We start from the raw sequence: 12492 nt of genomic DNA on the forward strand, positions 1-12492 counted from the left end.
CCCACAGCCCATGAGCAGACCATCACACTCCATGCCACTTCCCATAACAATTATAAACTGGGGAAATGGGGCTGGTGTCTGTACAGGAGAGTTGGACTGGGCACAGGGGTGTCCAGAGGGAAAGCAAGTACTCAGACGTAGGCAGGCAGGGAGTGGACAAGGATCAGAGAAGGCTGAAGGGAAGAAGCAGCCTATGAGCTGTCTGAAAAGAACAGACAGAACCTAGGCCTACAGAAATAAGAAAGTTCAATTCCAACAGAATGACAACCAAGCAAAGATGCAGTCTTGATGTTATACAGACCTAACCTCCACCGTATAGGCTAAGCCCAAGGAGCCAGGTTATGAAATTGTGTTTCAGATATTATGGTTCATACCACTAAGTGCAAAAGCCATGAGATGCTGAACTACGTGACCATGCAGATACAACAGACTTGATTTTTAAGACCAGTTAACACTACACTCAGATCTCAGCCATGGAGGAAAGAAAGCAATCAAAGTAGATTGTCCCACAGCATTCCTGGCCACTGTAAGGCATCTGGTCCCACAGGCAAGCATCCACAGCCCAGCACTGCTTCTCAGACAGGTCCCACCACTCTTGCTACTCTGAGCCCTGGAACCAGAGCACAAAATCTCCTAGACTGCTCTGCTGTGAAAGCCAGCACTGTGGGTTCTTTCAACCAGAGGTGCACAAGAAGGGCCACAGACCCTAAGCTTTCAGAAATAACATGTACACCTTCCCACTCATTCCCAGCGAGGGACCTGCAAGAAATCCACAGAGGGATCTGTCACCCAAGAAAATGTGAAACATGGCTCAGAGGAAGGCATGATGGAGGTGCTTCTCCTGGGAGAGCCATTCATTTGGTGCACATCAGCAATACTTATTTACTGAACATCTACTGTATACCCCTACCACTGCATCAGACATGGTTGGGGATTCAGAAAGCTTCACTATTAACTGTATTCTGAAGATGCTCAAGAGGATAAAGATGTGCATATAAATAACAAAAAATATAGGGTATTTTATGTGCAAAGTGACACAAAAAAGGTTCAGATTGTTTGGATCAGTTTCAGGAAAGGCCTCATGGAAGAAACGTAATCTGAGATTATTTTTGAGCAGCTGTAAGGAGAGTGACAGTAAAGAATGGGTGGTAGAGGCTGGGCGCGGTGGCTCACACCTGTAATCCTAGCACTTTGGGAGGCCAAGGTGGGTAAATCACTGGAGTCCAGGAGTTTGAGATCAGCCTGGGCAACATGGTGAAACCCAATCTCTACAAAAAATACAAAAATTAGTCAGGTGTGGTGGCATTTGCCCACAGTCCCAGCTACTCAGGCGGTTGAGATAGGAGGATTGTTTGAGTCCCAGAGAAAGAGGTTGCAGTGAGCCAAGATCGTGCCACTACACCCCAGTGAGCCAAGATCGCACCACTGCACTCCAGCCTGGGCAACCCCTGCCTCAAAAAAAATAAAAGAAAGGGCAGTATGAAAGAAGAGATGTTTCAAATGGAGAAGCCAGGGGGTGGACAAGTAGGGGAAGGAAGAATGTTTAGGAACGTTTGTGGACAAATGGATGGGGCTGTAAAGAAGAGGAGTAGAGACAAAACCCAACAAAGCTGAACCAGACCAAGCTGGACCTGGCCACACGCTGGACTTTCCCCCTTGAGCAATGGGTAGCCACTGAGGCCTCAGGATCACTTCTCTAGCAAAAGTCACTTGACAGTGGAATTTGCAGGCCTTTATAGGCAAAATGTCAACAGGCTCAAAACCCAACCTCAATGAGACGAGAAGACGAGCAGGAAAAGGGTCAAAGACAGTGAAACTTTTGGTTCAGTTTAAAAAGCACCTGGTGGCCAGGTGCCATGGCTCACACCTGTCATCCCAGCACTTTGGGAGGCCAAGGCGGGCAGATCACGAGGTCAGGAGATCGAGACCATCTTCATTAATATGGTGAAACCCCGTCTCTACTAAAAATTAGCCGGCGTGGTGGAGCGCACCTGTAGTCCCAGCTACTCAGGAGGATGAGGCAGGAGAAAGGCATGAACCCCAGAGGCAGAGCTTGCAGTGAGCCGAGATTGTGCCACTGCACTCCAGCCTGGGTGACAGAGCCTCAAAAAAATAAATAAATAAATAAAAATAAATAAATAAAAAGTACCTGGTACGTCAGGCACTTTGCTAGATAAGGGGATAGAGAGGCATGGGCCATGGGCCTTGGCCTCCAGGCACTTAGTGCTGGTTTAGAGATGGTTTAGAGGTAAGGGCAGCCATCAGTAGAGATCACGGAAGGTCTGACTTGGCAGATGAAGATCCCCATTCAGGACATTTTTAATTTCAAGCAGTTCCACGTTCCAGAGAAGTAAGAGGTGACATCGGGAAGAAGAGTACCAGGAGCAGATTACACAGACTCGAAACTGTTCAGCCATGTCAGTTTGCTTATAAGAAATTGAATGACATGAAATAAAGCATTTTTCTTCACAGTGAAGTATGATATTGTAATCATCCCCACTCTGACACTTGATACAGAGGCATTCCCCTCCTCTGTGCTAAAAAAATAAAATAAAATCAATGGTATTTGCTTTCAGTAAATGGAACTGAGAAAATACTGCTACTGACTGAACTAGGAGGGATATTACTGTGGGAACTGAGTTGCACCGTTTCCATGACTCCAGCCTCCACTAGTCCCTGCAAGTCCATAAACGAAAGCTGCATAGAAACTTGAGTGTTTATACTTAAAAAAATAATAATAATAAAGATCAAAAACTATCCCTGGGAAAACTTCTGCCCCCCAAGGTAGTCTCCAAATCCCAAAACTAGCTAAGTTACATACTATCCAGAACAAAGACGCACTGGATCAATGGGGATGGCCACATTTCTTACCCAACAAAAGTCATAATTTTACTCGGTAACCGGTAACAGGCAGAAACCCCACACATAAAGCTGGCCCTGAATCTCACTCTAACACTCAACATGCACCTTTTCCACGGAGCTATCAGGCAAAGAAGACCAGTAGCTTCCAGATACATGCAGCCTTGCAACTCATTTCAGCGTCTGCCCTTTGACTTTACCATTCACATTAAATGAAAGGTATTTACTACAGATGAAAAATAAGCTTCGTTCAGCTGCCTCTAAACCAATCCCAAAAATAGAGCAATCACTCTGGTACAAATTGGGTCAAATGTATTAAAAAAAAGAAAAAAAAAAAACCCAGCTCCCTCATGGGAGGACCAACATGGCATGGGACCTTGCTTAGAGTCAGAAGGAAATCCACAAAGATCTTCCTTCCCACAGTGGGAAAGGAAGTATTTAAAGAGTCAAGCAGAGTATAAACTCATCTGGCCATGTGACCATCCAAGTGAAAGCAAGACACAAAGTTGAATGCTGTGAGTTTCAGAATATTATGTGAAGAGGTCAAAGAAATATACATTGGCTTTTAGAAAGGCCCGCCAAATTAACACACTGCCAAATCCCTCTAAAAAAAAAAAAAAAGTCCAATGCTCAAGAATTGTCAAGAAAGGATCCACTGGAGAGGGGGTGCAAAAGGGAGAGATTAATCCATTTCCTGTATTTTATTTCCTCACTTCTTAGCTGAGAAATCCAAATGGTCTCACAGCGCTTATATCAGTGCCCTGAATTTCCCTGGGAAAAATTCAGAATATTAATTGGCCTACACATGCAGCTACATTAATTATTCCATTGATCTGAATTAATCTGCCTTTCTGAAAGGTATTTATTTTCTAAGTTTGTTTAATCATGTTCTCTTGAGCTACAAAAAGCAACAATCTGGGTCACCATCCATGTCGTTAAATTTGGTAACAAGGCTAACACCATCTGTGGCCTAGACTACGATGATCTATCTCCATTGATGGGAGGCTTTCCACCACTTCTGCTTTTCCTTTAAAACAACCATCTAAAGTCACATGTCTACAAACAAATCAAAAGCTACGTAAAATGTCCAGAGTTACGCAGACGATCTCTGGCATTGTCCAAATATATACTACCAGTGTTTATGTGGTTATCCAACTCCCATTTATAATTGTATTTGCAGCATCAATTCCCAAAATTTTTAGAAAATTCTCTAGATATCAAACTACTAAAGCCCACATACAAATAGACATCACATTACATCTGAAATGTGCCACAACATTTTAAATGTAACATGAAATCCTGTACATAAATCGTTAAGGCTTATTCACAAGAGCATAATTTCACTATCTCCAGAAGCCAGCAGAGCTCTCCCACACAAGGGAGAGCCTAGCGTGTTTGCCTTTACAACACTCGCTCAGTTAGGAACATCCAGCCCTGCTAAAATAGAGCTTCAACATGAGAAGCCAAAAACAAACGGAACCAGCTAAGAGAAGAGAAGAAAAACAATTGAGTTTCCTGTTATCCGACATGGGCTCCCCTTCATCTCCCATTCTGCACGGCTTCTGATTGCAAAGAATCAATCCTTGCAAGAAGGATGCTGCAGCACCAGAAAAATCCTGAAATGGCTTCTGAATCATCAAAGAAAGATTGCAGAATGTCAGAGGTAAAAACGATCCTAGCAATCTTCTTACCCAATCCTCCTAATTGCCAGGTGGCTGCACGGCAATGCAGAAAAGGTATGAGAAATGATCCCAAATACAGCTAGTTGACAGGTGAGTGGGACAAGATATTAGTCCCAGTCTAGTACTCGTTAGTGCTTTTTTAAAAACTATATCAACCTTTCCCAAAGGAAGTTCCATGGATCACTGGTTCCATGATGTTAAACTCTTTTGCAAAAAAAAAAAAAAAAATGTTTAAAGAATTCACGACTGATTACTTTTAGGGACTAGCTGAGTTAAACAAAAGGAAACCTGTTTTTTAACTGCAGAACTTCCCAAAGCTTTTACTAAGCTAACGTGCACTACAAATCTTTAAGAAGGCAGCAAAGTATATGGAAGCATCCTGATTTATTTAACCATACAATCATTTTCTCTTGAGGCATTTCATAGGATGTGGAGTAGAAACTTTAATATTATATCATGTATTCAATAATATCATGTATTGTTCTCCAAATTATGCTCTATGTAGATGTATTAGTTTTGTTATATTCCACTTCTCTAAAAACAGTTCATGTACAAAGTCTACGATAATTCTCTACTTACCAGAACAACTGACCAAAGTACCCACCATTCCCAAGAACACTAGATTTAAAAAAAAAGAAGAAAAAGAAAAAGAAAAAAGCTAACATTATCAGGAAAAGAATGGTAGCAAAAACTTATGTGGAGAGAACAGTTATTTTAAAATCTGCTACAAATCTCTTCCATAAAATTCCATATCTATGAAAGATTCATGACTTTAAATACTTTCATTCAGTATAAATTTGAGAACACAGTTTAAAACAAACAAACAAACAAACAAAAAACCACTGTTGCAAAGCTCCAAGAAACACGACATGCATGGCTGTAAACTTCAACTACCCAGAAGGCCAGCTGCTAGTTTAAGTAGAGAACCAAATGATTGCCATACACCAGGACCAGCAGGAACTCTAAGGACACTTACCAAGTTATGATTTGTTGAATTAGAATCATCTTCAGGGAATGGGATGTAAATAGCTAAGGCCACACAATTGGCAAAAATAGCCAATAATATAAATATGTCAAATGGTCTGAAAAAATGTGTTAAGGTATATATGTGTTATGGAAACATAAACCATGTCCCTCATCACACTCCCAATCACATCACTTTCGAAGCACCTTTAAAATGAAAATGACATACACAAATCCTATTTCGGCTGACTGCTGTGACTGCTAGGTTTTCGGCAGAAGTAATCATTGGTGGTTATCTCACAGTGGAGCCTCCTATCAAATGACCTCTCCGTGTCCTTTTCTTCTATTGCAAGGATCATGTTACACTCATTCTTCTCCTGCACACTGTATGCTAAAACCTAAAAGTACATCCAATTAGGGCACTGTGTGAACCAGGTTTCTGCTTCTTACAGGTTTAAAAGCAACAAGAGCCTTACTAAGTTCCCGGCTGTGGCAGACACAGAGAAATCATGGGATAAATGTCTTCCCCAGATCCTTGCCTCCATGTGTTACAGCCATTTTCTCAGGGGCTATTTATTTTTGGCAGGGTTGGCCTAAATCGCCTGTCTGGATTGGGCCAGGCCAAGCCACCAGGACCTTCTCCATTCTACCTGTGACTTTCTCATGGCATATTCCAATACCTCAGATGTGATCAGCAGTGAGCCAGGCTTCAGCTCCCGCCTCTGCTTTCTCTGCTAGAGGAATCGATGGCTATAACTGTTTCAGATTAGAGCTGGACTGGAGCTTAGTTTATCATATGCTGTTACTGTGCTCAATTTGTAAACAAATTAAATTAAAAAGCCGTAAGAAATCAGCCCCAGACACATTCAAAGTAGGCTTTAACATTTCTCAATCTCGGTGGTCTGTCTGGAAGAATCACTTTGAGATCAGCCTTCAAGAGATACTTGCCTAAACATTCTGGTGTTATTAAGAGACACTGTCAAAACTGGCAATACAAAATTTGACGTCTGCCAAAATGACTGTTTTTCTTCTTTGGGTTTTCAGCCTTTCCAAATGCAAGGTTTTGTGAGCACCAGCCTCACCTGCAATGCCTGGGTGTGATTTTACCACAGTGCTTCGCCTATACACTCACCCACAAGAAGCAAGGCCACGGTGTAACTAAGTACTTCAAGATACTTAAAACTGGAGGATACAAACAGACTATTCTCCATTCATCCTGACATACTTCTGGGAAATCCAAAAATGCCACAGGAAACAAATGCTCTTTACCTCTCTACAAATATCATTTTTTTTTTTTTTTTTTTTTTTGGGGGGGGTCCCCCTGTCACCAAGGCTGGAGTGCACCGGCACAATCTCAGCTTGCTGAAACCTCTACCTCCCAGGCTCAAGCCATCCTCTCACCTCAGCCTCCCAAGTAGCTGGAACTACAGGCATGTGCCACCGTGCTGGATTTTTTTTTTTTTTTTTTAGTAGAGACAGGGGTTTTGCCATGCTGCCCAGGCTGGTCTCGAACTCCTGGACTCAAGCAATCTGCTTACTCCTGGACTCAAGCAATCTGCTCACCTCTGCCTCCCAAAGTGTTGGAATGACAGGCGTGAGCCACCATGCCCGGCCTCTGGAGAGATCTTGAGTTTCATAAAACCTTCATCTTCAAAGAGCTTTCATAACTCATCAAAAAAAGGCAATGAATAACATTATTCCCTGACTAATTTTGATGGGTTCATTTTTTTAAGTCAGTCAGCTTTAATTCACATTGTTTCTCTTAACTCATCTAATATTATAAAATCTTTTTCACCCAGGGATCCAACTTTCAGACAGACCACCGTAAGACTTCAGAATTCCCTTTCCATTTTTCCTTTTCGCAGGTCCCCACTGAAATCTAAAGTCAAGGGCCCCAATGTTGTTCTCTATAGAAACACAATAGTCTCTTCCCTCCCTCTTTCTTCCATTCTTCCTTTTCAATTTCCCAATACCTAAGTAATAGGTATTCTTCCTTTTCAATTTCCCATTACCCAAATGATAAACCAGCACATCTGAGAAATACTAACACTGTTTAGGGAGACTAAATATAAGTTGTATTTTTTTCTTTATGCTGGTCCAGTTTTAGTCTCTAGGTGCAAGTGGATACCATCTCACCGCCATCAGATATTCACAAGTGAAGCAGAACAAAGCAATAGAGAAATAGATGGGTCTGATCCCAACAATTCCTTCTGATAAGGAGAACACCCCTCACTCCTCCAGGGGGCAGGACACTCTGTCATGCCTGTGTGTAAAAACAAACGACCCTTGCTCTCCCACTGGGACGGGGCCTGACAGAGCCGCCCTGGATGGAAAGGATTCCTATAGCCTGCTCCCTGAATTAGAAGGAAACTATCATTAAAAAAAAAAAAAAAACATATATCACTTAAGGATCTATCTATTTTACAAACTGTCCCATTTGTAAACAGACTCTCCCTGAATTGGCAGCCACATCCCCTAATTCCTGTACACATGTGTCTGGCAACTGGGAAAGGGAGACAGCAGTGTGATCCAGGAATTCACTCTGTATGCAAAAATTGCTATGTACACATTACTGTGCACAAAGAGAAACAGCATTAGGCCTCCCACCTACTCCACACAAAAGTAGTGACCCCACAAAGAGGTCTCTGCTTCCTCAGAGTCATGTCAACACAATCCGAGGAGGAGGAGATATTCCTGGCAAGGTACAGCCATTGTCATGACTCTAGCAATGCCACTGGCCCACATGCTGGCTTACCGAGCTCCCTCCTCGTTCTCAGACTAGAGAACTTCAAGAGAAAATGCACACACACAACCCCAGTTATGTGAGAGACACCATAACTCACTTTAGAGAAGGGACATCTGTTGCAAAATGAAAAAGCACACAAGAACCCCTCAAATCCTACCCTAGCATTTGACTACTCTCTCCAGAATCTTTCTAGACAGTTACCTCATTTTAACTCCTGTCCATTAGCAGAGAAAATAGCCAACTAAAGACAGAGGGCATGCAAATAGCTGCCGAGCTGGATCCTCAAATTATAAGGGGATTTCAGCTCCACTTTCTAGCTGGCTGCCAACATGCTCCCCTTTTAGCGTGGCCCCTGCAACCTTCTAGGCCTGGTGGTGGGAATTCCTATATTGACACCCCTTCCTGTAGTTAGGAACTGCTCTAAGGCCCCTGTAAGTTCCAAACACACTTCTGGGGAAAGGAAATGCTTTATTTTACCCAGACCAATGAATCATCTGCCTAATTAAAAAGCCATTTGCTCAGAAAGAAGGCCTCAGTCAACCTTCTCTAAAGAGTGGCAGTAACTGGAGGTTGGCCTCCAGATTTAGGGAAGGGGTTAAGCAGGCTGAAGCACAATCGTTTTCCAAGATCTGGGACATGACAGCCATTCTGGGGCATTTGGAGTTCAATTTTAAAAATACAAAGGAGACACCCAGAAATGTAACTCCAGTCCAAGGACATAGACAGAATTTTTTATAAAGACAGCAACTGCAAATTCCTCCACTGAGAGGGCTGTTCTATAACTCATAAGGGCTCAGGAGGAAGAGGCACACACGAACCTCTCCCTTCACTGGCTCCTTCATGCTCATGTTCCAAATGTTTCTTTGGAACTTGTCAAAAGGAAATTCCAGGAAGTTATAGCATTGATCAGAAAAAAAAATCAAAAGTAATCTCTCCCTAGGAAGCATGTGCTCATATCTGTAGCTACCTGAATAATTAGAATCACCAAATGTCAGACTAGAAGCAACCTTAGCATCAACTGTAGTTGCAGAAGCAAATTTCAAACATCAGAATGAGAAGATTCTACTAAAGGTCAAAAATGTATTCCCTTCAAGTAGAGTCTCATACAGTTTTTTTTTCTAATCTGTATACCTTGTTTGCAATAGGTTCAATGCATGCTATTGCCCAAAAACAACACTGAATTTAAAACTAACCATCTAATGTCCAATGACCAAAAGTTGGTTTCACATTTTAATTATCTACCACTGCGAAGTTTCAGGCTGTCACTCCCTCCCCCCACTGCTACTACTATACACACACCCAGACAGTGGGCTAAATATACCCATACAGCCACCCCTCTGCAACCCGAGGAGACAGGAAGGTATATACAATGAAACCCCTTATATACAACTTCTGTTACTCGCATTCCAGACTGCTACAGCTTTGTGTCACTTCAGAAAGCAAATCCTTTTAAAAAACAGATGGTAAAAGAGAAAATGAGAAAGACTTCCCCCAAAAAAAGGATACTTCCATTCCACTATACTAATGCAGGCTCTTCGGATGGGGTTATTGAGTGATAAACAGAAAAGGGCGCGGGCAGGTCGGCTGTTGGACGAGTTACCCTGTTTTTTGCTCTTGGCGTATTGCTGACGTTTTCTTTGGGAGAGAGATCCTACAGGTGGGGGTGCAGAGGTGCTCATAGTTTGGGCAGCCTTGGCCTGTCTAGCAGCATCGATTGCAGCTTGCCAAGACAGGACAGTTTGCTTGGAGCTATTCGGCTGAGAAGTTGGTCCTTCACCAGAAAGAGGGAGTCTGGTGCCTCTTGCATAGTTTGCCTCTGGGGAGGAGAAAAACAAAGATTTTTTTTTTAAATGAGGATCCAATGTGTAGGAGAAAAAAAAAATCAAAGGTTGTCTCCCATCAATAACAGGGAAATTATTCATTCCTATATTTCCATTTTGAATCTCTTGTCCTATTTTTCACAAGCTGGGGTTTAGTCAGCTAGAGAGGCAAGAAAAGTCCACGAGCTCTGGTCTCAGTGTCAATCACACAGGATCACTGCTGCATCACACCCAGTGGGGTTAGTTCTCCTTCACATCAGGTCTTCACAAAGGGTCTTTTAGTGCATTTCTTCTGACAAAACTGAGGTCATTCCCGCATTTAATCCACATCTCTGATTTGTAAAACCCATCTATGTCTAATGAGTTAACAGATACATACAACAGCTTTTCTCTAACGTAACTACCACATTCACCAAGAAAAAAAAAAGGCAGTACCAATAATTCAATAGTCTTAATCATTTTCAGAGTGTTACTCCAACATCTTTCCACAGCCACAAATGCATTTTTTTTTTTTTCAGTACGGAAAAGAAATCTTCCATAGGCACCCAGGCAATACCAAAAACCCCATAACAAATATCTAGATTATGCACTGACACTTCCTGCAAATGAAAATTCATGATGCTTGGGACTCATTTCCTCCACAGGCTTCCGAAAACAGAAAACATCTTTAGGGCTTTTTTGCATTTTAAATTGCAGCAGCAGCAGCCAAGCCAGCATCCAGAGAGACAGACAAGGCAGTCAGCCTGCACCTCTACACCTAGGATAGACTGACTAGATTATGCCAGGGGCCTCCAGGCCTAAGAGGGAATTATCTCCGTGTAGGTTGGCATCCAGGTGTACACAAGGCAGAAACCCAAGGAGGCTCCCTATGCGAAGCCCCCACCAGCTTTGGGTCAGGCCACCTCCCAGGCAGATCTCCCAGGCACCTGCCGCCTTCCGCCACAGTCTCCTCACTGAAGCAGAAGTCAAAGTGAGAGAGACGGCAGAAAGGTAGAGGGATGGGCGTTTGTAAAGCCAATTATTGCTAAGTAAAGAGTCAAAGCAAGCATGGGTCTGAAAGCCTGAGAAGGGGCCAAAGCGGGCGAGCAGCGGGCAATCGGAACGGGGATTGTCAAGCTTCTCCCCAGGGGAGCGCTCACCCGGAAAGGCTTACAGCCGACCGGGGTTGGGGGGCACTGGCGGTCTCCAAAGGGGAAGGCTGGCCAAGAGCTGCTCCATCCTCCCTCGACCCAGCTCGGCCGGCGTGGAAGCTGCACGTGGTGCCCGGGCCAGAGCTGGGGAGGGGAGCCCCACAGCGGCAGCGGCTCCCCGGGCATTGCTAGGTTACCGACGTGTGCACAGCCGGCGACGGGAGCGGGAACGCACGCTCCACCCGAGCCCCTTCCCCCGACACCGAGGCCGGGCCTCCCCCGCGAGGGGAGGGATGTGCTTCACCCACCGGCACGGAGGGCGAAACCGGGCAATCCTAGAATTTTCCGGATGCCACCAGGGACCTTCTTCCTAGTCAACGAGGGGGCGGGGGAGGAGTGGAAGGCCAGAAGAGGCTGGCAAGGGGGCTCCGGCTGAAGACTTGCGGCCCCCCTGCCATCGCTCGGGGGCGTTGAAGGAAAGTTGAGCCCGAGGACACTGTACCCGAATCACCCCGACTCGCTGCCCCTCCGGCTGCACCGCGCTCCACACACTCCACGGCCGCCCCCACCCCACAAATGCAGAATTAACTCTGACATTCAGGGCCTGGAGGGGAGCGCGGAGTGGCTGTCACGCATGTCCCCTCTCTGTGTAGACGACACCGAGCTGGCAGCACCCTCTCCAACCCCTTCAACCCACCCAGCGCCGCGGGGAAGGGGGAGGGGGCTGGAGGACTATGACAGGATCGGATTTGGCAGCGGGTGCCCGGGCTCTGGCTGCTCACCGTTCGCGTGGTCCGCTTGCTGCTGCCGTTGATGCTGCATTTTTTTCATCATCATCATCATCATCATCCACGAACATTTATTGAGCGACTACTGTGTGCAGGGCACTGTGCTGGGCTTTGGGGCGGGGGCGGAATGGGGAAGGGGATCACCAATAGGTAGGAGCCGCGGTCCCTGCCCTTATTCTTGCTTCAGCAGGGGGTGGGGAGGGACGGGGACAAATAACAGAAAATAAGGATAATTGATTTTAAAAAAAAAACCGCTCGCCGCCCAAGCTCTCTCTTTTTCAAAAATGGAGCAAAATAAACTTTTTAAAAAAATAAAATCCGATGTATATATTATCTTAATAATATATACATGTAATTTTTTGCTGCAAAGGAGAACTGGCTTGTCCCCTCCTCTAGCGGAGAGACGCCGCGGTGATGCCGGCCCGGCCGCCGGGGCCGCTCGGCGCGCCCCCCATGCCCGCCCGCCCGTCCGCCCGCCCGCCGCGGTGCCCGGTGCCCGCTGCC

The 12492-nt window shown here is 44.8% G+C and overlaps 1 protein-coding gene across 4 annotated transcripts in view; it reads right to left on the reverse strand.

Moving 5' to 3' along the window:
• CACNA1D (calcium voltage-gated channel subunit alpha1 D) overlaps positions 1 to 12487 on the reverse strand; it is a 326868-nt gene extending 314381 nt beyond the window's left edge. For 2 of the 4 annotated variants that reach the window (XM_025375478.1, XM_025375481.1), the window contains exons 1-3: positions 11983 to 12167; positions 9757 to 10066; positions 5518 to 5623 (exon numbers count right to left, since the gene is read on the reverse strand). In XM_025375478.1, the coding sequence (XP_025231263.1) occupies positions 5518 to 5623; positions 9757 to 10066; positions 11983 to 12049 (483 nt within the window). In that variant the 5' untranslated portion in view covers positions 12050 to 12167. Of the gene's footprint in view, positions 1 to 5517; positions 5624 to 9756; positions 10067 to 11982 lie in introns of all 4 variants that reach the window. The other 2 variants (XM_025375479.1, XM_025375480.1) reach the window with 2 other exon arrangements.
• Between the last annotated feature and the right edge of the window lie 5 nt (positions 12488 to 12492).

Source organism: Theropithecus gelada, chromosome 2 (assembly GCF_003255815.1).
Source record: "Theropithecus gelada isolate Dixy chromosome 2, Tgel_1.0, whole genome shotgun sequence".
Classification (NCBI taxonomy): Eukaryota; Metazoa; Chordata; class Mammalia; order Primates; family Cercopithecidae; genus Theropithecus; species Theropithecus gelada.